Source organism: Platalea leucorodia (assembly GCF_965183815.1).
Source record: "Platalea leucorodia genome assembly, chromosome: Z".
Lineage (NCBI taxonomy): Eukaryota > Metazoa > Chordata > Aves > Pelecaniformes > Threskiornithidae > Platalea > Platalea leucorodia.
Window position 1 is genome coordinate 87,082,834 of NC_138858.1, and position 24,033 is coordinate 87,106,866.

A 24,033-nucleotide genomic window follows, 5' to 3' on the forward strand; every position below is an offset into this window, starting at 1 on the left:
AAAAATGATGGCTGAGCCTAACAAGGACATGGCTGCAACCATCTTCATCTTGTGCTGGCTGCTGGCTGAGTCCTTTGTGTGCCAGAGAGGTAGACTTGGCTGGAGGAAAGCCAGGACTGATTTTGACTTTTGTGGCTGGGGGGGAAGAAGGCTGGGTGTTTCTTAACCTGAAAGATTTTCCATGTGATCTGGAAATTTACCTGCGAGCTTCAAGGTAAAGACGAATACACAAAGTTTTCACTATTCTTTGCTCAGGATGAAGACTTGGGGACTGGCTATGGGCAGTAAGTGCATAATCAACAACTCTATCAGTTCTTTTAAATGTCCAGTCACGCTCTGTTAACATGAAAAAATAGCTGGACGAGTCTGGACCACGACAGCCCCATTCTCTGTGAAGGGCTCAAGAAGCCCTGTGAGAAGCTCAAGGTCGTACGCAAGAATTTCTAAAGAGCATGGTATCCTTTTATTTACGTACATGCTGCTATCTGCTTTTTCCTACACCCAAAATCTTATCGCTGTCTTACCATCTAGCTGTTTCTGTGACGTGGTAATTATTTTTCGAGCAGTTGAAGCAGAACCAGAGCTGGCAGAGGCTGTGTTTATCAACCTGCCAGAAAATCCACTGTTTTACTGCCAGCTGCATGCGCAACACACGCAATCTGACAGCTCTCCCACGGTAAAGCTGAGGAGGGTTCTGCAACCTGCCTGTGGCTCCAAAACCAGCCACAGTGTGTTATTTGAGGAACTCCAGAGTACTTCTCCTTGCTGGCCTTTTGCAACAACCATAATTAGTCCCACCTCTCTTGCAGGGGGAAGGGAGTTATTAAAGCAGTGGTCAGCTGCGAGGCTGCCAGTCGCCCACAGCAGCAGGTAGGGACCAACCCATTCACAGGAGCAGCATCACCACCAGTGCTGCAAGCTGTGATGCTCAATTCTATTTTGCACCAGGTGACCCCAGCTGTGGGCTGGTGGGGGACAGAGGAGCGGTGACAGCCTCCTGGTCATGCCAGCACGGCAGTGAGGTTGCCAACCCCCTGCCACCTCCTTCCCCAAGGGACACTGTGCCCTGTCCTAGTCCCAAGGGTCTCAAGCAGCCTCCTGGCCTTCAAGGACGTTCCTGCTTTGTTCCCCAGCTACTACCATGCAACAGCAGAGCTTGAAAGCTTGAAAAGTTTAATCATTAAAAAACCACTAAGCTGTTGATCACAGTTGTATTTTGCAGTGTGATTCCCAGAGAATAATTTCACGTGTTCTTAACGTTGCATTTTCACCCAGGCTTTAGAGGAAGTTCTAATGGAGATGCTTTTGGCACCTGAGGAGATGATGCAAGCCCACCCGTACATCTCAGTGGAAATGCCCAGCTGGCCATCAAGTCAGTGAAGAACCAGGGTCAGGGACCTCAGTGCCAGGATGCGTGACCAGCACCGAGCTGGGCAGCCAGGCACAGCTGAGTTATGACCCTCGTACTGCTCCTAGCCCTTCGCTTTCTGCTGTGCTGCTAATCCTTCTGCATAAGGCTTTGTCTAAATGAAAAACATGATTATTCCTATACCTGTTCAACATCAAACTTTAAGCTTTTGCGTATAGCTTTCAGGAAAATGTAAACTTGCTTCAGGACTAGGGCTGAAATAGAAAGCTGTATAGAAATACACATGCTAGAGGAGCACTTGGAGTTCAGGAGCTAGGAAAGTTAGATCCAAGCTGTGCAGAGCCTACTGATGGCTACGGCTCTCATAGCACTGACCTGTTGTGCAAATGCAGGCTAACCCTCAGGTGTAGAAAGTATTTTTTAATGGAAACCAATAGCTTGGTACTTAAAAACTGATTTTTAATAGGGATGTATAGCAGTTTTACACCTTTGAGGCAACTATAACTTAGTGGATTGGTAACACTTTAGGGTTTTAAAAAGAGTGGTGGTTTTTTTTTGTTTTTTGTTTGTTTGTTTTTTGGTTTGGTTTTTTTTTTTTTTCCCCCCTGTTTTGGGAGGTTTTGTTTTGGTTTTGGCTTGGTTTTTAGGGATCTGGATCAAAATGCCAGCCAGAAATGCATGGGCCTGTTGTGTATGTGGAAATTACACATCCTAAAACAGTTTATGGGCACAGTGAAATGTGAACCCGAATAAGGATATCTGCTTGTAAAACCCTTATCCATCCATCAGTTTCATATTTACAACCAACAATTAACTGTTGAGAGTGATGCAACCATCTTGTAGCAACAGTTAGCGAGCAACAGATACGCAATTTCTGTTGAAGAGTAAGCTGTGGCGATTCAGCTAACAGCCATACCCGAGATGGTGCTGCTGCCTCCATCACTGCATGTTGGTGCACCTATGGGCAGGGGAAAAACCCTGTGCCCTGCAATAGCTTCCCAGATGCTTAAATTTGCTGGATATCGAAGTGTTTTGTCAGGACGATGCCTTGTGCTTTGTAATAAAGAAGCACAGACAGGAGTCCAAAACTTGGAAGAGCGAGAAAAGCAAGAAATGCAATTTAGCATGTGAACATTTTGCTCTTTTAGGTTAGAAATTGGCCCCAGCACCAGAAAACAAGGGACATGGGTCATCCACCAGCGTAGGAAAGGGAAGTCATGGAGGTAAGATTAAACTTGGGGTAAAAAGACGGACAGTTGTCAGAAACAGAGGACAACCTACACGGAAAACACCTACATATGCTTGCTTTCATCTCTAACTGAAGTAGCATGCTCGCTCAAACAGGCCAGAACAAATCACCTCCTGTTGACTGGCAATCGTTTAATGCAGATCTTTCTCATGTCTATCTACACTTGACAGCAGCACTCTCGCGTGCTTTGTAAATTAGAGGAGGACGTTATGGCAAGGCAATGTACCACTGGTGTGACCCTTGCACATCAGCAGAATCCACCCTGCGCTCCCACGGTAAAGCAGCAGTCCCCACGGCAGCATTCGTTGCACTGCTTCACTGCAGAGATGCAGGAGGACCCCCGTGCCCCCAGACAAGGAGAGACCAAAGACTCAGGACTGCAAAGGTAACATTTTATTGAACTTAAATTGATGTAGAACTGAGGGGCAACAATGGCTCAAGTGTTCATTCACAAAATGCCCCAGGATGTTTCACGTACAGAGTCTTAACACAGTTTGTATGGAAACAATTGAAAAAGTTGTAAAACACTCTCAAAGTCAGAAAGGGGGACAGTCAGCCCTGTTTTAAGCCTTCCTGCTCCCAAATATTGTCCTCCCTTGACCAATTTCATATCCTTCCCCAAAAGAAGGTTATGGAATTGCTGGCCACATCCCTCCCCCATCAGGCACACAAACAAATTATAGTAAACTTATAAAAAGGACAATACTTCACAGGAGCCATAGGTCTTTGCATGAATCAACATTTACGTATCTAGAAAGACTGGTTGTAACATTACTATTTTAAAAAAGCTAACAAATGAGCAAAGTTACAATATCAACACTTTAACTCAATTTCTGTTTAAAAACTGTTGAAGTAACTTGTGTCTACGTGTTTTACAAAACACTTCCAAAAGATTTGATTGCCTTTTTTTTTTTTTTTTGATAACTGACAAGGTGAACTGAAGACATAAAAGCAGTCAAGTGAGCTGCTTCAAGTGACAGTTTAGAGCATATCTACAATTAAAAAAAAAAAATTTACTTTGGGCACAATTTTTCTCCCTCAAACTCCAGCAAGATTGGAAACCAATCCTCCTAACCTATGTTTTTTTCAGCCAGCTGAAAAGGGCTATTGCCTCCCTTTCATTTTTTTTTATAAACTGTAGTGAGATTCACAGTTTCCACGAAGGAGACGTGCACTGTTGCCCCTTCTCTACATCAATCATTTGCTTCAGATTTGCAGTAGTGTAACCCCAGCCAAGATGCCACCACGGGCAATGTTTGTTTCTCTGAGCGAGTAGGCCAGTTTTACAGGAAAGGCAGTAATACAGTCAGAGGCCCCACTTCAGTGGGCGCTCAATATTTGCTGAACAGGAATGTCAACTCCAGGGAAACAAGAGATATGCAGATTTACAGCACTATTCTGCAATACAGAGGCTGTCGGGTATACTTGCAAGGCTTCAGAAATGCTCAATGCAAATGGGCAAAACCTTCAATTAAGGCCTTTACAGTAGCCTGTCAGGTCTGATGATGATATGCAGTGCTGGACCTCTGAAGTAGCACTAACCTCCAGCTGCAACACATACACAGCCTGTAAACCAGAAGATGCATGCGAATACAGGTCAATGGTAGAAGGTGGTGGTGGTGGTGGGAATCAGTTAATTGCACCGGGCCTCAGTTATACAGTGATAGCACTACGAATGATCGCAACACATCGAGACAGTTTTAGCAGCATTGTGTGTCCCATAATGGCAGTTAACGTCAGATCCAGGCACACAGTTTAGATAAAGAGCACAGAACTGCCAAAATGGGTCCCGATATCAGGAACTTCACATTATTTTAATCTGAACAGCCACTTTGTTTCTAGGTTGAAAGCTAAACACCCAGTGCAGCTGCAGAACTGCAGTGAATTTAGCAGCCCCTGCATTTATACCTGGGCGTTACTGCGTGTGTACGCTCAGGACTGAATTCAGCCGTTAAACCCAGATGAATGCAGCTCTTAATCAGAAGGAAGAAGTCTTCTCTTCATTTTGCCATTTGAAATGTGGAGTTGAAAACAACTGTGCTAATCCAAGGCATCCGAAGTCAACCTAGTCTCGAGTAGGTGACACAAATATCATTGTCATGCAACAGAAAGGGATTCATGTTGCTTGCTATTCCATCTTCATGAATGTAACATTTTGAACCCACAAATTTAAGGCAAAAATTCAATTGCTCCCATTTACCTGAATGCATGTCTTCTGCCAATCAGACATTTTCTGGTTTACAGTGGTACACAACAGGTTTTTTTCATGCTGGAGACAAAGTCTACTAGCGATACTACCAACATTTTGGCAAAAATTCTAAAATCAGATTTGTAAACATAATGCTTCCCTTTTCAATTGGCAGCATTTCGAAAAGACAAACACAGTAAGACACACAAAGATTTTGCTCAATTTTGACCAAATAACCTGTGTTTTCACATGATAAAATAAGAAACGGTTTACATCAAAATAAACCAAAAAACTGCATGAAATGAAAGTTTGTGCTGTTTGGTGATCACAGTATTTTATAGTTAAATACATCTGTTCTTTGTTATATTCCTGGCACCCAGGACAAAAATCTTTAAATATATATTTCATGTAGGCAATAGCTTCTTTGCATATCTCTCTTCAAAAAATACTTTATAGTAGTATATAAATAGGTAACCTACATGTTTAATTTTATAATCTTACCCAAAAACTATATATCTGTTTCATTTTTGCAAAGTGTCAATTTCCCCAATATTATTAAAGCTGACAAACTATTGAAATGGAAATGCTCTCATCTTCCACAACAGAAGTAGCAATTTTATAGGAAAAACCTACAGCAACACTCATCAGTTGTTTTAACCTGAGCGTTTGGCCTACTTAGAGTAGCAGCTTTTTTTTTTTTTTTCCCCATCACTCATGCTCACACCCACACATTCTTGCACACACACAGTACAAGCACACACTTCCAGACACTGGTAGGCCACGTAGTGCTTCCCGGGTACTTCAGCAAAGTGGGAAGCAGTGTAGCTAATAATTTAACTACACTAAATATACACAAGCAAACACCTTAAGGCAACCACTGCAATGGGGGGTTTAAGTTGCAGGGGTGAGTTTTTGTTGTAACAAAATGGGCTGTATACAGCACATATACATGCCTCTTTAACCCTCCAAAACAATGTGATTTTTTTTTTTTTATTTTGTGCAAATTTCTAAACCTTCTACCATTTAAGGCAAAGAGTTTGCATTAACAAGAAAGGTCAGAAAACAGCCTTATATTTATCCAAAAGCATTTCAATTTGCTACAATATTTTCTTAAAATGTGCACAACTTCATAGCAGAAGTACTGGGTCCCCACCATCTACTGATAAAATTATTTCAATGGACAAACATAAGTCTTGAAGAAAAGAAAGGACCAGAGAAAGCAGCTTCAAATACGCATATAAGCAACATCAACAACAACAAAAGAAGTTAACTTAAGTTTGCTAATACTGAAACTTCTGTAACGCAAAAGTTTGATACTAACTTTTAGAATCTAAGAGCAACTAATCTTAAGTTTTAAATAAATAAGCTTCAGTTCATTCACATGACCTGGTCAAAGCAGAAGACCTAGTGCCATGACTCTGCTTGCCGTTGGTCAAATTCCCCTATTAGTCTCTTAATATGAGACAGCTTGTTGTGGAGATACTCGCATCTGTACTTCTCTTCATAGTAGTTGGGGCTAGACTGTAAAGATAAGATAAAAAGAAAATTAGGGCATCAAAACATTTCTGCAAAGTTTAATATTTCATGTCCTTTACTTAATAATACCCTTGAGCCAGTCTCAGTGATTACTACCTCCCACAAATCTGGTGTTACACATACCTGTTTTACCTTTCGATACTCTTCTAAGACTTCCTCATGAAGGATCTTCAAGAAAAAAAAACATGAAGACAATATGAAGAACATTTCACTACTACCAGAAAATGCAAGTTTATGCAAAATACTGAAAATACACTCAGTTTTACTCAAGACACTTTCTTATCCATGAGCCACACCACTCTCCCACATTACAAAAATAAACCCCCAACCCCCCATATCACCCAAGATCTGCAATTAAACGTGTAAACAGGCAAAAAAAGGAGCATTTGTTTGAAGATTCCCTTTGAGAAGCTGCTCACGCTGCTGTGCGTTCACAGACAGCTCAAACAGGCAGAGTTCGAGGACTGAACAACTTTTTGCAGGGTTTTGTCAAGCTACAAAAATCAGAGCTAGCCCATGTAGGGTCTAAGCACATATGCAAATTCTGCAGGGTTTCCTTTTGTCTGATTGAGCAGTACCAGGGATTTTAAAATACTCTTTCTGCTCACAAATACATTTGCAATCTGGCCAAAAACTAAATAAAAGCAACCAAAAATCCTCAGCATGCACACAGAATTAAAGAATTATGATGTTGACCATGTGGAATTTCTATGTCCAAATCAGAGAAGTGCAGGCTGGAAAGCTAGAACATCAGTTTTTTAATACCCTTCTCAGCTAAAATCGTAGCTAGGATCAGCCACCTGGAAGAGGAGCAAGTTGCGGCTGTAGGTTTAGTTAAGTGCATAAAATCACAGGAAATAAGAGGGTCAGGAAAGCCTTGGAATTACAGCTACTGGTCTCCACGCGCTTCCGATCATCTCCCCGATCTGTGCAAGAGCACCCCATCACCTCGCCAGGATGCTGAGGCGGTCAGCAAAGCCTGAGCCAGTCTGATACCTCCGGCTATGCGACTGGTTACTCAGCCTCAGACATTGAACCCAGCAAGTCTTTTAAAACCACGTCAATATGATTTAATAGATAAATATACTGAAGAATCTGCCTGTGCTGAAAATGTGGACTTTGGGAAGGGATAAGAGGAAGATGAAACACTATCTTCACAATTTTATCCTTCTTTACCTGATATTCTTTGGACCCTGGAGAAAGAAGCTTTCGTTGTGCATCAAGCTTCATGAATCTCCTGGTGATACTCTCTATCCGAGCATGCAAGTTTCTGTATTCCTCATACTCTGCATTGAAGTCATCCTTGTAACTCTGGCGTTGCTCATATGAGACTATAGCTATGTATTTTCTAATGGAAAAATAAACATACATGCAATTTTACACCAAGGACATTCATAGTGAATATCAAGCATAGACACCCAAGCTTTAAGTCAGTTAACTATGTGACTGACTTTGCTTCTACATGTAAGCACATGTGCTCCAAAAGAATGCATTTAGATAATTACAGAAATCTACCATGTTTTTTAACTGTTATTTGCTAGTATTTTACTTTTTAGAGTTTTTATTCAGAAGCTGCACAAAAAAAGTATAGCATACTTAGAAAACATCAGCAATCATTCAAATATAGGACGACCAATAAACACATCAGCTTCAGTGAGAGAAGAGAAACTGCTAGATTATGATCTCTTCCTATGAAGGGACAGGTTAATTAAGTTATATTTACTTCTGAAAATTAATTTTGATTACATTTTTGGAAGGGACTGCATTTATGGAGCTGGATGCAGTTTAGTTTTTTGGCTACATTTGTGCCTATCTAACAGCAAAGCATAGTTAATAATAAAATTTCATTATTTTAGTGAACGCCAGTTCCATTGTTGTCCATTCAATTAAGGCAGTTGCAATACAGCAACAAAAACAAACTGCAGAGAAGTCCGAAACTAAAAACAGCCCATCATATCACCTCCTAAGGAGGGCAAAACCCATAAATGCTTAAAGCTGCTGATGCAATTGAAACTTCCTTCATTCCCCTCTCCCTCAAATCAACATGAGCAGATTTAACAAGCTCATTATGCAAATGCAAGATGAAGTGGCAATGTGAGTAATAGATACCATTTCCCACCGCTGTCACACCAATACTTCTGGTCCTCCTAGCCTAGAGACCTGATTATTTTTGGATGACACAGGCACCTCCACATGGGGACGAAGACTTCAAACCACGGTTAGATTAATTTTAACAAGCAGTAAAAATTTAACAAGTTGAAAGTCTGTGCCAATACAAATGACAACTTTTGTCAGTGATGTATCCCAGGCCAGATGCTCCTGATTAGAGTACTAGACAGTTTTTAAAAGAAAACTAAATATGCTCTTCAACATTTTGGGAGGTACCTGTGAAGTGATAGTGTGGAATACTGGCTTATGCACAAATACATCCCACAGCAAAAGTCCTAGCACAGAACAAGAGCCAAGCAAAGCGCTGGCAACGTGAGTGTGTGGAGAAGGAAGAAACGAGAGTAGAAGTGAGGAGAAACGTGAATCTGTTTTGTTTTTCTAGCTTTTGCTTAAAGTTTGCATAAAAAGCTTGAGTTCCTTTACTCTCATAATCTTTACATTAAGATGGAAAGTATCTTTATGCTAAAGCTGTGATTATACTCATAAATTATGTAGCACTTAGAGACAGGAAGAGAAGCTGGAATAAACTATCAAAGTCCTTTAAACTGCGTCACATTGCAGGTGCTCTCAGGTTTCAATCTTTGTAATGATCAGCATGACCTAATTTTTTTCCAGGACACCGTGGCCAATAGATTATCTGTGAGATTGTTCCAGAGGTTGTTCCTTTCACAGAAAATTCTTCATTGAAGTTTTTACTCCTAATCAGAACTAAACCCACTTCATGAAATCTTGCATGAAGGCTTTTTTTTTTTTTTTTTTAACTTTTAGCAATGGCTATTGGCATCCAACTTTAATATTAGATTACATCAAATAACCATATATCTTAACTTCTTAGTATCACTGCTCTCAGCATATTGGGAAGCAGACAGCAAAGAGCTGAATCTGCCTGTTTTCACCCAGCAGAGGCTGGGAATTAAATGTAGGTTTGAGTTCTCAGCCTAACACATGAAACACTAAACTACTTCCCAGCAAGGCCAGACTTACTTTCAGTCTTTCCGTGGAGCATCACTTACTGTATTAAATATGATGCAGGGTGCTACCATGCCATCTGCTTCAACGCAGATGGAAGATGCACCAGGAGCCCTGACCTCCCTTCCCTCTGACAGAAGTCGGTAAACCTGGCAATTCGCAGTGTTTTAACAGACTTCTCCCTCCCCTCTTGCACTGCAAATACGACAAAGGGGCTCAGTGCCACTGCTGCAGCTGACACAGCACAATTGCACTGCTAGGAAGTGCCTGGCTCATCCTGGCTTTACCTATCGTGGCACTCATTTCAGCTCTGAGCATAAACTCATCCTTCAACTGAGGAAAGAGTTTTAGATTGCTCCCCACTGTGCCCATCCCCCCACAAAAAAAAGCATTTTATTAGAAATTCAAGTTGCACTGATCAGGTTATTCCAGTTATTCCACTGCAGCCCCCTTTGACTTTCACATTTTTAAAAAAAGGCCACCAATAAAACAGTGGGCAAAAAGCCCAGACACTGGGCATTTGCAGAAGCTATTTCTGTTTTACAACAGTAGAGAAAAATCCTCCTGATAGAAAATTTTTAATATTATAAAAAAGTATTTAGGCAACCAAATTATTCTGCTATTACAGCTATTTCATTTTAAAGCAAGTTCTTTAATATTTGTCACGGATGAAAAATTTTTATATAGCAGGTAAATTTTAACTTTTGGGCACGTTAATCTGATGTGTGAAAACTTGTTAAGGAGCTAAAACTAAACTTACTGATAAAATTAAACTGTAATTTTATAGACTGCAATATGCCAGTCATTGCAGATATGTAACATTTCCCATGAAAGTTTAATGCATTTTTATCTTGCTTTGTAGTAAAAATTAAACAGCTAAAATTGAAAATTTGAATTGAGGTTTTTCTATTTTCTCTAGCTCTTTGGTCTGTAATTCTATGGTGAAATTGGATATTTTGCTGTGGCTTCAAGTTAGTCAGTGGCCATTTCACATCAAAGCTTTAGAAATAACCTTGATGGTTAACTCCTGGTAGCTCATATATATGCTCTGTAATGATAGACTTTAAAGCCTGCTATCTTCCCTCCCCACCTTTCCATCTTAGATGCACTAAGCAGTGAAAACACAGGAAAGATGTTCAAATTTACATATTCGGTATTTTAGTATTCAGCTTTCCTCCTGTATTGCCTCACCTCTGAAAAGAAAACAGTGCACGTTCATATTCCTTTTTTATTGTGTTCTTGAAGAAGAATGAAATTAAATGTTTTAAGTCTTCTTCTAAAGCATATTAAAAATTATTTTTAACGCTTCTTTTCCCCTCGTAATAATTAAGGGACAACCTCAGAGTTTAAAACTTGCACGTACTCAAATAAGGCAGCTGGGTGACTTAAAGGAACTTGTCATTATTCTAAAATTACATTTTGGTAAATTTTCAATTTTGTAGCCAAACGAGAGTTTTTATAGGTGATTTCTCAATGCTTCAATGAGTGGCAAGAGACTCTTAATCGTTACTTTACTCACATGAAGTAGTCTGGTTGTCCACTTGTTAATGAAGGAGGATCTGTGGAGGCAGTGCAAGTTTCTTTAACTCCTACAGAAAAGCAGAATTTTGACACCTGTGATAAACAACTTTTTAATATAGCCAAACAATACCAACATGATGGACTTGAAAAAAATCCTTTAGAGTTTTATTCTCACAGTAAATTACTTATCGAGCTTGTTGTGAGTTAACAATAGGGCTCACATGACCTTCTCCACAGTAGGCAGTACTGGGGTTTAGAAAGAGGGCATGGCTACTTTATTCTACAGGCTCTGCGCTACTGCAGTATTAACCCGAGATGGGCTTTTCTTATTTGAAGACATGATGTGGCATCTGCATGGCAATTCAAGTTATGCAGCAGCAGATGTAGCTGCACAAAAGACAGCTTGGTAGACAGATAGATATATGAACATCCAGGTTCTAGCAAGAAATAGAGTAGAAAGCTGAAGTTCTTTTCGTGCCATGGTTTTAGCCCTCCTTCTCTGCCAATTACAGATATCCAAAGTTAGATGTAATTTCAGCGCTCTTCTAAGCAGGAAAGTCAATATCATTGCATAGGGGTTACTGGCATTCAGGCTTCAATAACCTGCAACAAAGACTTGCTCCTCATTTACGTGGCAATACCGGGTTTGAAAGTTATTTGCACTTGTAAATTGCTCTTTTAAATGGCATTATGAAAGCACAGTACACTTAATCTCTAATCCCTCTTCTTAAGGGAATATTTCAAGAGCTCCCTATCTTTTTGATAAATAAGAAAAATAGGGACCATAAAAAAAAGCTAGCTGGAACAGGAAGTATCTCAGTATCTTGGTAGTTTCTCTCTGCTTTTCATCTAGGGCTTTGTGGCAAGCGTAAAAAACACACAATCCTTTATATTCATTATTCTCACATTGCCACTGTTTAAACATAGTATTTCAGCTAAAGCTCAGCCATTCTTACCGATCTCTAAGTTATATGAGCTTTAAGTCATAGGGAGAGAAAAGAGCTATGATGTGATCTTCTACTCAATTCTTTTGCTTTTAATATTAAAATTATTACATGGTATAGCAGGAGTATAAAAAGAAGTGTAAAAGTGGGAACAAAATTTGAGAGAAACACAAACAGTAATATTCACAGTCACAGCGTGCACAATACAACTTACGTGAACAGTTTTGCTCCGAGCATTTCATTACCAAAAATTCAAGTGCATTTGCTGGCACAGCTCAGTCCATTGTTAATAAATTCAAGCATCAATATTTTCAAAGCAATCCTAAGCCATGTGGGCACTGTGTAGTATGTCCAGGGTAAATGTGAAAGGACCATCTAAAAGCACTCTTTATCTATAAGCACAAGCCACTTCAAAGAGGCACGCTGCATCCTCTAAAGATGCCTTTGGGCTGTGATAGGAAAGGGCTAAACCTGACTTCTAATTTGTGAGTCAAACCTCTGAAGTTAGACAACACACAGATTTAACAAAGGAACTGAGCTCTGCCCTATTTTGTGTGTGTGTGGGTGTGTGTGTATTAAGAAATGAAGTATTCTATGTGCATTTTCATTTAGCTTTTTAATACCTTTTTAAGTGTGTACCATTTCTACATCTTTTGAAGTCGTAAGTTCTACAGCTATGATGGAGAGGAGCACAGAGCACAGTTCAAACCAAAATTTTAGTAAACCACATGCCAGTTTATGTAGGTTTTAGACTTTCCATGAAAAGGCAGAGTTCGATGAACCTTGCGTTATGACACACAATGAAAGACATTTATGTCTGATCTATGTGCTTCAGCAAACTAGTATGCAATAAGTACGTGTGACAGTTTTTATTTTCAGCGTACAGACTTTAAAATTTGCTGATGGAAAACCAGGAGTGAGTTTCAGCACACTGGCAATTTACTGGAAATCAAGCAAAAAAAAAAAATCCATTCCTTGTGTTTTTCTAGTACCTAGCTCTTCCTTGTAACCACTTGCTGTCCAACAGCAATCCATTTAAGATTTTTTTGTTCTAGTGATTTTTGTACTATTGATTGAGCAGTCTTAAAAATGAACCTAATTTTAGCTAAGGTTGCAGCAGAACAAGTGCAGCTTCTGGTTTTTGTTGGTTTTGTTTTGGTTTTTTTTGTTTGTTTGTTTGTTTGTTTTAAACTAACAGTTACAATGTAATGCAATGGTAGAAAAAGAAAAACCCACATTGATTCTTCAGGACCATAAAGTAGAGATAACAGCAAGGCACTTTATATATAGGAAGTGAAAAAACAGAGCATTTGCATTTCCAGTTCCTGGTTTTACTGGTCCCTTTTCACCAGAGTTACCCATATAATAGTTAGGAAAAGCAGCGTATTAATACCTTCACCTGAATCCAAATGGGAGGATTTTTTCAGCTTGGCAGTTTCTTCTTTTTGAAGGTCTTTCTCCTCCTCCTCGCTCGCACTTGTAGTGTCCTGCATTTTGCTTTCGTCCTTCTTTTGCTCTTTTACCTTCTTGGGCTTTTGGTGCAACACCGCATGCTTCTCACCTGCGGGCTTGGGAGGCTCCACCTGCACTGCGGCAGGCGCTGGGACTCCCAAAGGAGTTTGAGAGGTATATTTTTGTTGCTGGTCCTCATAGACGCTACTGCTATTTTGACTGAAGCTGTCCACTGGCAGGTCTTGTGTCCCCCGCCCCTCAGGGGTGCTGGGGGAGCTGGAGCTGGCAGTTTGAGGAGGGCTGGAAGTGGGAAGGAGTGTGGGAGGCAGCGGCAGAGGAGCGGGAGTAGCGGCGGTGGAGGGCGGGGGAGGCGGCGGAGGGGCGGCAGCAACTTTCTCGCTGGAGGCAGGCAAGTGGCCAGTGAATGATGGCTGGACTCGACTGGTCAGGTGAGATATCCTCTGCTTTTTGTTCATCAGAGGATCGATAAAATCGGAACTCAAAAGCCGTTTCTGTAATAAATGAAAAAAAATTAATAAAAACTCAGAAGAATTAAGTTTTGCTCCCATTCTAAAAAAGGAGCATTTTTGAACTGGCAATTGTTGAAAACACATCTTTCTAAAAAACAGCTGTCAAACAAGGAAATACTGCAGCTAAATACATGGTTTATTTCATTCTTAGTTTCTAATCTTATAATTTAGCAAGTTGCTCTTCAAATCTACAGCTAAAAAGCTTTGGGAGAAAGATGCTGTCTTCAGCAGCTCTATCAAAGGCTTCACCAAAACAAGGAGGTCAGGTCAGTATTGTTTAGGTACCAATTTCAGTTCGGAGATACTGGGTTAAGAGTTAGGTTTTGCTGTCACACAGCCATGCGATATACTAAAACAGCCCCAAGAAGCACACAGCAGTGTGCTTATCAGAGTGCAAGAAGTGCACAGCTGATAAGAATAGGCAAAACCTGAAACTGTTTTGCTACAGTTGTCGTTCCAGCTGTTCTCCACCTGAAATGCTGGTTCACATCCTCCTCTCTAGCAAGCATATGCCACTCCTGTTGATGTACAAGTGGCAGCTTGGACCAGGAGTGTCAGGCACAGCTCTGTGCCACCCTGTTGAAATAAATCCAGATTCTGTGTATACAGGGGCAGGTCCCTGGGACCTGCACCATTTCACCCTCTGACAGGAAGGAAGTTAGGGAAAAACAGAGGTGTGCTCTCCCTCCTCTATTTAAATGTAAATATCTCAGTGGTGAAAGACTTTCCATACTTCCCAGCTTATCGCTGTACACACACGAGCTCTCATGTTCTTCAGATTTCAATTGCATTTACTGAAGTGCAGTTTTAGTCACAGAAAGTATCAAACTTTTCCTTAAAGTAATGCCTTTTATGCAGAGTTTTCCAGGCTTCTTCTAAAAGGGTTTGCATTGTCCTCTTGTATTGATAAGAAGACAGGACATATGCATTTTAAGTCTGAAAAGGCTGGGGGAAGGCACAGGTACTACCTGCTGATTCAGATCTGCCTTATCACACCTGGGCTACCCTGAATCAAAATGGGTCCTTAAATGATGCCTATAGAAAAAAAAAAAAATATTCCTCCAAATAAATCACTACTGTAATTTGTTCTTATCCTAGACTTTCCTAAGCTTTACATTTAAACAGTAGCATATGGATGTTTGTGCATATTTTATGTATTATAACTACCATACCACAAAGAACCTTGAACATGTGCAACTATGTAACATATACATATCTTGTCTTTAGAAGACCTTCCTACACACCGAAATAAACAAGTTATGTGCAATACATAACAGTTTTAAGTATTTAACCAGAAAGTACAGGGTTATGTAACCATAATGGATAGCCAAGAAGTTCAGCAGGTGAGTTTAAACTCTACAAGTGAGTATAGGCTTCTGCAAGGTCAATGTGCTATGGATGAACAGTTATGATTTAGGCCAATGTGTTGGCTGTTGAAACACAACAGGGGTGGTCTCTGTCAGAGATCCAGATGTATTTACAAAATATTGCGCAGACAGGAATTGTTTATTTTTCTGAATATTTTAATAAACATTCTGAAATACAGAACACTAAATACAGCAGCCCTTAAGCTACATGACCATAAATTTTTTGCAGTCTTTGACAGTGCAACCATCTTTAAAAAAAGATATAATAATCCAATTAGAAATAAATGCTTCAGTTTTTCATGTCTTAAAGACAGTATTAGTGCTCCACATCACAGCTTTTACATGAATATAAAGTGTGATAAACCTTAATACACTGTAAATAACATAAAAGAAAATACAAGATACCTGAGAAGAAGTTGATGGAGCATCTTTATTAGAAGTTACGGGAGATTCCAAATGGCTGGTGCTGGTGGCATTCTGAGATGAATTTAATTTTCTGTAAGGATGACCCAACATTTCAGGTTACAAGGCAAAAATGTCTATGTCATAGTTCTTTCATTATAGGGAAGACAGACATTCATATCCCGGAAAAAGTTTTTTAAATGGCTATTTTTCTTCCCCTAAAGACTGAACTTACCTAGAAAGTATTAACTCCAATGACTGTTTATCTATTTCATTGTATCCAGGCCAATCTTTTTGAATTTCTTTAAATACATAATCCTTCAGAGTGTAAGAATTATCCTTTGGATTCAGGTTGGCTACCTATAGGCAGACATTTAAAAAAATAAATGTTCGTTATACCTATATGCAAACTACGGAAATAAGATTGGTACCGCAAAGCTAAATCAAAGCTGAAAACAAAATCACACACCGGTTTTCCAGGTTTTTTAGATGTGAAGATCAAAGTAGCTCTCATGTAATGAGCACCAATTTTAAAAAACATGGTCAATTTGGGATGTAGAAATTTGGATGCACGAAAATCCCAAACTGCTGCAAGCATGTATGAAACGTACTCTATGAAAACCTCTCTCTGCACCACATATCTGGTTTTGTGTCTTTAATAGAGCGTTGAGAATCAAGGCAAACTATGCCAAAACTTTAAATCTTCACTGCATGAAATAAGTTGAGAAGCCTAGTTTTATTTTTTATTTATTTTTCTTTTTTAAGAACTGAAGAACACCATCTCCACGTACAAATTCAGAGTCGTTCAAGAGGATACTTGCTGTTCTTTTGTTTTACACAGCTATACTGCAATGGCAGAGCACAGACCATGCCTGGAACAATGCATGCTTTCCATCATCACATTAACGACTGCAGTATGTCGTCGTTTGTCTTGATAAACAGAATTGCTTTTCTTTCTCAAGTGCCTGAGCCACACGAAACTATAGCTTTCTACTGAGCAATCATACGCGATAACCTAACTGGCACTGAACTTCTTTTAGTACAAAGATAAATTATTCATCTATCCCATTAGTTTTAAGCCATATTGAAGTTTTACCAATTGGGGAAAAAAGTAGCTGTACTCATATCTAACAAGTTATATTTTGAAAACAAGATTTAGTGCTAGAATGCTTAATGAGAGGTGCACAGGCCCAGATGCACTCTTCATTTTGCAGACACATTACAGCAAATCACTGTCATGAGAAGGTCGCATGCAAGTCTTGCCATATACCTTTGAAAATAAAATGGGTGTGTATCTTCCTTAAGAAAAATACAAAGTACACTCAAAAAGTTAAAATGAGCTCATACAACCTTGAGACCATTGACACTTAAAGTGCTGTTTTAGATTTCATCACCTGACATTAGTTCAGAGTTTCAGAGAAAACCTCAGAGAAAAACAGTCTCTGTCAATTTGCCTGATACAAAATGCTGAACAACTCATCAACACATCACCACCACTTTTTGCAGCTTTGCCTATTTTTCCTCCAAAACATGATAGGTAAATACTTCTAAGTCATGTGTGTGTGCATGTCTGTCTGTCCCCAGCTTAAAAAAAATTAAAAGTAACAAAGATATCCAGAAACAGTAATTCACTTGCTAAAAACAGAATTAAAGCTCTATTCCAAGAGAAGCAAATCTGTGCATATTAGATCTTAGCAAGTTCAGGCTGCTCATTTTAGATTTGTGAAAAAAAAAGCTCATTATGAAGCTAAGAAAAACATGAGCAAGGCTTTTCAGGGTGTTGTGCTGCTAATGTGAGCATTTCTGAATGCACACCAGTACCTTGAGGTAGTTCACACCACATACAGGAAACAGACTCCAAGAAAGTCGCCTTAAACACTGTCAAGCATAATGGGACAGGAGAAAATTTTTGCACCTTTTATCCTTTAGGGAACTGAGCTTTTGGAATTTTATAATCAGCTTAAAGTATAAATCGACTACTTCAATTTGTATGTAAGAACATGTCTCATTAAAATTGCGTATGTCTTCAGGGTGAAAAAACCTACCACTGCACTGGACAAAGCAAGAACACTTAACTTATTCAAGGAATGAGTTTTTAAAATTCAGTGTAGGATCAACCAAAGCTGTATAAATGTTGAATTTTACTCACTTTAATAGGTTCCAAAACACTTATTTTCTAGATAAGTGGGAAATATTCCTACTTTACATATTAATACACGCATAATTCAGCCACAGTCTATGGGTACAGGGAGTATTTAAAAAGTAAGGGAGGAGCCACTGCACCTTATGATACTTTAAGAAGCCTTTTTTGAACTGTTTTAGTAGAAAATTAATGTAACACTTGAACACACAGCTAAAAAGCTTCACCTGTAACATTATAGGCTCACGAATAATTTTGATGGATATGATAAATACAAGTGGAACTTAAAGGAGCACTGGAAAAGCTACTGAATGAAAAAAGTTTTCAAGTAAGATAAAGACACAATCCACATGATAGCAAAGAAACACTATGCTCAAAATTGGACCACCACCTTTTTCATTTACAATTTGGCTGGAACACCCTTCCATGGATTGCAATTCTAACAGATCCCAAGAGAAGCCAAGCACCATTTACAGGCCACCAACTATGTTCAAAGGAAATACTAACCTATGCGATTACCAAACTTCTCTCCTCATAAACTCGTCACAAGAAATATTAAGTACTATGACAAACTATTTCACAGAATTGAGAGAATGCATGGTCAGTTTCTCTCAATTAAGCAGTTAAGCAGTCCAAATAAAAGACAGGAAAAAATAAGACATTAGGAGCAACAAAGCTAGAAATAGTTAATTATTGCATGCTGTTCTAGCAAAAATAAAACACCCCCCAAAATTTCTTAGTATTTCTTTCCTTTCCCCATGCTGACTTGCAGTTTGGGGCATCTGTATAAAGTTGATTGAAAAGCTTAAACAAGGAGCATTACATAAGTTGTTTATTATTTTCTAATTTAAATACAGGAGTAACACACCTCAAGACTATGATTAAAAGAATAGCAGGAGGGAAAAAATGCTGGCACAAGCCCCATGATCTCACCTGCTGAAGGATAGTTCCAAGGGAATTCTTGTCCTTTTGGTTGACGCCATCTCTCTGCAAGCGAGCAAGTAACTCTGGTTTCTTGTAACTCTTCAGTGCCAATAAGTGAATCACTCTGTCCCTGTACGGTCGCTGAGAAACAGTATTGTGTGTGTGAGTCCTCCGTATTGTGTTTGCAGGGTTCATGGGTGTCGACCTCTTCCTCTCGGGCACAGCATCTGGAATGCTTTGTGGTGCTCTTCTGACCTGTGCTCTTTTTCCTAAAGTAAGGGTGAGAAGAAAAAAAAAAAAAAAAAAAAAAAAAGAGTGACATTGGAGGTTGGGAAAAGACAAGAAAGCTGATTTAAAAGAATTTACTAAGCTGGATAAACTCTAAAAACTGTATTTAGTTAGCATTTCAAGATCTATAAGAATATACAGGTAGTAAAGATGCATAAAGCTAGGCATTAACAAAGAAATACTCAATATAAAAATAAGCTGGTAAATGAGTGATACTGGTATAGGAAGACTGTGCCGATTATTTAGATAGATGTTGCTTTTATTATTTTTTTCAGTTTATAAGCTCAAGCACTCAATACCCAAAAACAGACTTTTTTTTTTTTTTTTTTTTTTTTTTTTTTTTTTAAGAAGAGTAAAGTGTGATACAAAGTTCTTCCATATAATTAAAAGATTCCCCATTAATGCCTAGGGACATCAAGTCCACACAATTAATTGCATCACTGCTTAAAGAAACTATCAACCCTCAGAGTTAATCACTTGAGTTACCATAAGTTACACCACACGTTAAGCTGAGATGTTCCCCTTGTATTAAATAAGCCCAGGTTTGTCAGAAACAATACACCAAGAATTTATTTAACAGTTCTTGGGACCAAGGCCAGAGAAGTTTTAAAACATGGCCTGCACAGCATTTTGCATCAAACTGTCTAAAAAGAGATGTTTCTCAACTGAAGGAACAATGCAAGTGTTTGCAAACAATGCATCCAGAATTTAAAAATAACACCACCCAACCTGAACCTTAGTTTTCCAGAAAAAGACCCAAACTTCTCTACTCTGTGTTTTTAAATAGCATTTGAAACTGGACAGAAAAAAAAAAAAAGATTTAACAGAATATTACAGAAAATCATTGCAGTAAACATTGTTTGCAATCCAACAGAGGATGTGACACAAACTAGGCATTTTTCTGAAACCAACAACTCATGTTTGGTACATGAGGGAGACTTAATGAGTATTGGTGAGAAAATCTGGAGCTTGCTCTTTTCTGTCAGACACACAGGGACTGAGCTGTGCTTATGTACTGCTTGTCCTCAGGAATAGCAAAAATTTGTTTCCATTTTGCAGTGAAGGCCAAACCTTTATAACTTTTCCACCCTGAATGTTCCCTGGACTTTGCCTTTCTGGTTTTCAAGAACAAACCCAATAGTGCAAACACACGTGGTTACATTTTTAGAACAGTATGAACTTGCCAGTTATTTATTGAACGCATTACAAACGTTTTGACAAGTTAAATTCAATGTAGATACACAAAACCCCAGCACAGCAGATAGTGTAAGCAGCATTCAAACACAACACCTCCTAAACTCATGTCTCTGAATCACTTAAAAAAATTAACTGAAACCTTAACCAAGCATTAACATCATTAACAGCCTCAGTTCTTAATTTGTACTGCATGAAGCATGTTGCAAAGTCACTCCCATGCCTTACCAGCAACTAGACCTGTCCCACCTAAGCTTCCTCAATGCCAGTCTGAAAAGAAAGTATCCCCAAACACCGTAATTGTCCTACTGCCAGTCCTCAGACCCCATTTATTTAATGTTAAATATTCACTTAAGTTCTATTTAGACAACTAACAAGAATCACACAGATCATTCACATGTAGTACAACAGAACTTCCCCAACAAGAAGTTTAGAAATAGCTGAAAGCGTCTCCTCTCACGTTGCCATTAAAGAGCAGTTTAGACAATACTGGAGAACAGTCCCAACTCTATGTCCTAGTATTAACCCATGCCCAGTTCCCTTAGTGTCAAGGCCACACAGATGTAGTTTTGTATCTCCATGAAGCTGTAATGATAATGGCTTAAAATGCTCTGCAGTAAGCTGAGGCAGAGCAAGTGTTGCACCATCACTGTCAGGGACGTCCGTGCTGGTGGACGACTGCAACCAAATCTGAGTAAGAGCCCATTTGACTTCATGAAGGTTGATGTACCTGGTTCAGCTCGCTGTTGCGGGCAGGACCGCTGCTGCCTGTACCACTGAGTGCCTATGAGGTGGCTGCTCACCTTGCATCTATCTGCAGCCAGCTCCAGGCTCCTCGGGGAAACGGTACTCAGGACAGTTTAATAATAAATGATACCACCTAAACACTTTTTGTTTTGTGGAAAACGATGAAATCCGTGGGAAGATCCCAACATCACCTTACTTTAACTTTTTTTTTAAAAAAAAAAACAAACAAACAAAAAAAACACCAAAATGGTCTTGTGACAACAGTTGCTTATTAATGACCAAGACATAAAATAAATAAAATTTAATCAACATTAGCAAGTGTGAAAAGCAACGTTTTTCATATTAAGCTTATGAATTTGTATATGAGACTTCCTCAATGTTAATTTTTTTAGATTACAAATTAAGGTTAATGGTTTAGCACAGTATTTATGTACTCAAAAGTAGTTACAAAACCAAAACATTAGCTACTATACCAGAGAATTTTAGTGCATGGGGTGATAAAAACCCTCACCTCAATGGGAACAAGCAAGGACTGGCAGGCTTTCTGGGACTAAAAAAGGCTCATGTCTGAACGCAGGAACAGGAGACTGTAAATCTGTAACATGATGGCAAGCTACCTACACCTGCGACCTCTGAACACACCACCTTTCCCGAGAATATGCTGAAAAGATGAATTACTGAGTTTGAAAACTTACAGACATCTAGTAGAAAATGAAATACAACCATACCTAAAAATGGTCCACCAGGTTTAATAACCTTTGCACTTCGATTGCGCGACTCCTCTTCTGCCTGGGTCATGCGCTCTCTGGTCGTCAGATAGGAATCACTTGTTGCACATACTGTAATTTTATTCTGTATAAATCCCAGGCTACTGAGTTGAGAGACTCCAGAACTATAAAAACATTGAAAAAGGTTGAGCCCAAGCACTAGTCCAGGTTTAGAAGTATGGTTGTATCGGGAACTTTAAAACCTGTCTTAACAGGTGAAGAAAAACATTTTCCAGTTCTGACAGCTAGCTAGGGCGTAAATATATTTAAAATTGTCCCTACACATCCAAATTGTATCAGTTTTACCTGTCAGTGTAACTACATTTCCTCACAGACCCGTATTTGAGAGGCAGACTCAGGGCGGTGTTGGTGGCTGTACTGGTAAGTGCTGCCATGACAACTACAGGGACACCTCAGGCAGTTACACCGGTACCGACCGGCAGCTCCTGCCCCGGAGGCTGGCCACCGGCTGCCTGGCTCTCAGCCCAGCACGTCTCCTCTCCTCCGCCTGCAGCAGCCCATGGTGGCCCCAGGCCCTGAGAGGCCCAGGGAGGACAAGCCAGCCTCCCCTCGAGGCCTGCGCCCCCAGCCTCCCCTCATCTTGCTTTCAAAGGTGTCCACCCTTGTCGTTGCCCACTCTGTGTGTTTGCCAGCGCTGAGGAGTGCTTGTGCTTCACCCGCCTGCTTCTCTGGGGATTCCCATTTGAGAAGAGGCACTTGGAGCAAACCCCGCATGAGGGGAAGGACCACAAGATCTCCTCGATAGCGTTGTGGCGGGCGCTGGGCTTCAGGAGGCGCTTCTGGAGGAGCCCGGCCCGCCATGGTCAGTCCAAACGCGCTCCTGTACTGCGCTGCATCCAGCCAGGAGATCACCTCAACTGACTAAGACTGGTTTCATTTAAACTGGCCTAACTATCACTGCTCTTAACAAAGTACACTGTGCAGCACCCACCATTGCAACAGCTCTGACCAGAGAAAGGGCATCAGCTTTAGCTAACCCAAAACACTTTAATCACCCTAGAACTCCCCATCAAGGCTCCAAGAAGCATCAAGAATCTCATGTCTCAACTTACTACCTCATTTCTGAAAGTCACAAAGCTGGACCAAGCCGCTGACCAATACTTCAAGATGATACAGCTACAGTTTTGTCCATAGCCTAGAGCTATGTATTGATTCCTTGCTCCAACACCAGCACACTTACAACAGAAAAAAAAGGTCCTTCTCGCCCTCTAAAGCACAGCTTTTACCCATTGCCCATTTCCTTGAACATCACTGCCTTTATGCACCTTTTCACCACAGAAGCGGCCAAGCACTGACCGAGACACTGTGTAATCCGCCTCCTCAGGCTGGGCATTTTCAAAATCCAAGCCAGTTTTGAAGCTAGACCTGCCTTGAGCACAAAATTAGACTAGATACCCTGCAGAGGTCCTCTCTGGTTTTATTTTTTTTTAAACAACTCTGCGTGTAACACTACACAAGTTCTGCATTAAGTTTGCAGGCACTTTGCACAAACCGAGAGCTGGCTACAAAGGACCTCATGAAAGCTAGCCTGAATTAGATTTTGAAGTAGATTAGTAAAACCATATTAAAACTACCTAGGCATGCTATTCAGAATTATTCAGAGCTAAAGCAGCTTAAATTTAGTCTTATTTATAAAGTGAATCCAGTTTAATTTAACTGAAGCTGCTCCTTCCCAAAGAAGAAAGTGCCCTCAGAGATGCTTGGGAGAGGCAGGCCAGGAGCGGAGGCAGGACCTCTCAGCCCTGGCATGCACTCCTGCTGCTCGCTTGTGACAGCCTCGGCAGCTGTCTGGCCCCTTTCAGAGAGGGCTTAATTAAAAAAAAAAAATAAAAAAAAAAAAAAAATCCCCCAAAACCCACACTGCCCCAGGCTCCCCCAGGTCTGCCGCTAAACTATTCGGCTTTTTGCCAATCCCATCAATTAAGTGAGTTCACTGAAAGGCTGTATTGTAGTAGAAGGGACCTAACGCAAGGGGAGAAAGAGGAAGATGAGGATGCTGAGAGATCTCCTGTTAGGCAGAGAGCTATTAAATCAGCTCGTTTTCTTATTGCTCCCAAAACCCGCTATCTAGGCAAATCTCTGTTTTGAAATCGAGGGCAGAAGCTCTCCTCTGACTGAGAGCCTGAGCAGCACCTTTTGAAGACGTGTCAGTGCGCCTGTTTGCTATCAGCTTCCCAGATCAATACACAAACGCTGCCTGCGGTGTCCTAGTTAATCAAATGGGACAAACAGCTATTCAACACCAATAGACTACAT

The 24,033-nt window shown here is 40.1% G+C and overlaps 1 protein-coding gene across 1 annotated transcript in view; it reads right to left on the reverse strand.

Moving 5' to 3' along the window:
- Positions 1–3,046: 3,046 nt before the first annotated feature.
- The window catches only part of ELL2 (elongation factor for RNA polymerase II 2), a 44,427-nt gene continuing 23,440 nt past the window's right edge, over positions 3,047–24,033 (reverse strand). Inside the window, exons 4-12 of the mRNA XM_082336193.1 lie at positions 21,718–21,881; positions 18,770–19,029; positions 15,932–16,056; positions 15,700–15,790; positions 13,339–13,909; positions 11,000–11,069; positions 7,519–7,690; positions 6,466–6,510; positions 3,047–6,327 (exon numbers count right to left, since the gene is read on the reverse strand). Coding sequence (XP_082192319.1) covers positions 6,211–6,327; positions 6,466–6,510; positions 7,519–7,690; positions 11,000–11,069; positions 13,339–13,909; positions 15,700–15,790; positions 15,932–16,056; positions 18,770–19,029; positions 21,718–21,881 — 1,615 coding nt within the window. The 3' untranslated portion in view covers positions 3,047–6,210. The remainder of the gene's footprint in view (positions 6,328–6,465; positions 6,511–7,518; positions 7,691–10,999; positions 11,070–13,338; positions 13,910–15,699; positions 15,791–15,931; positions 16,057–18,769; positions 19,030–21,717; positions 21,882–24,033) is intronic.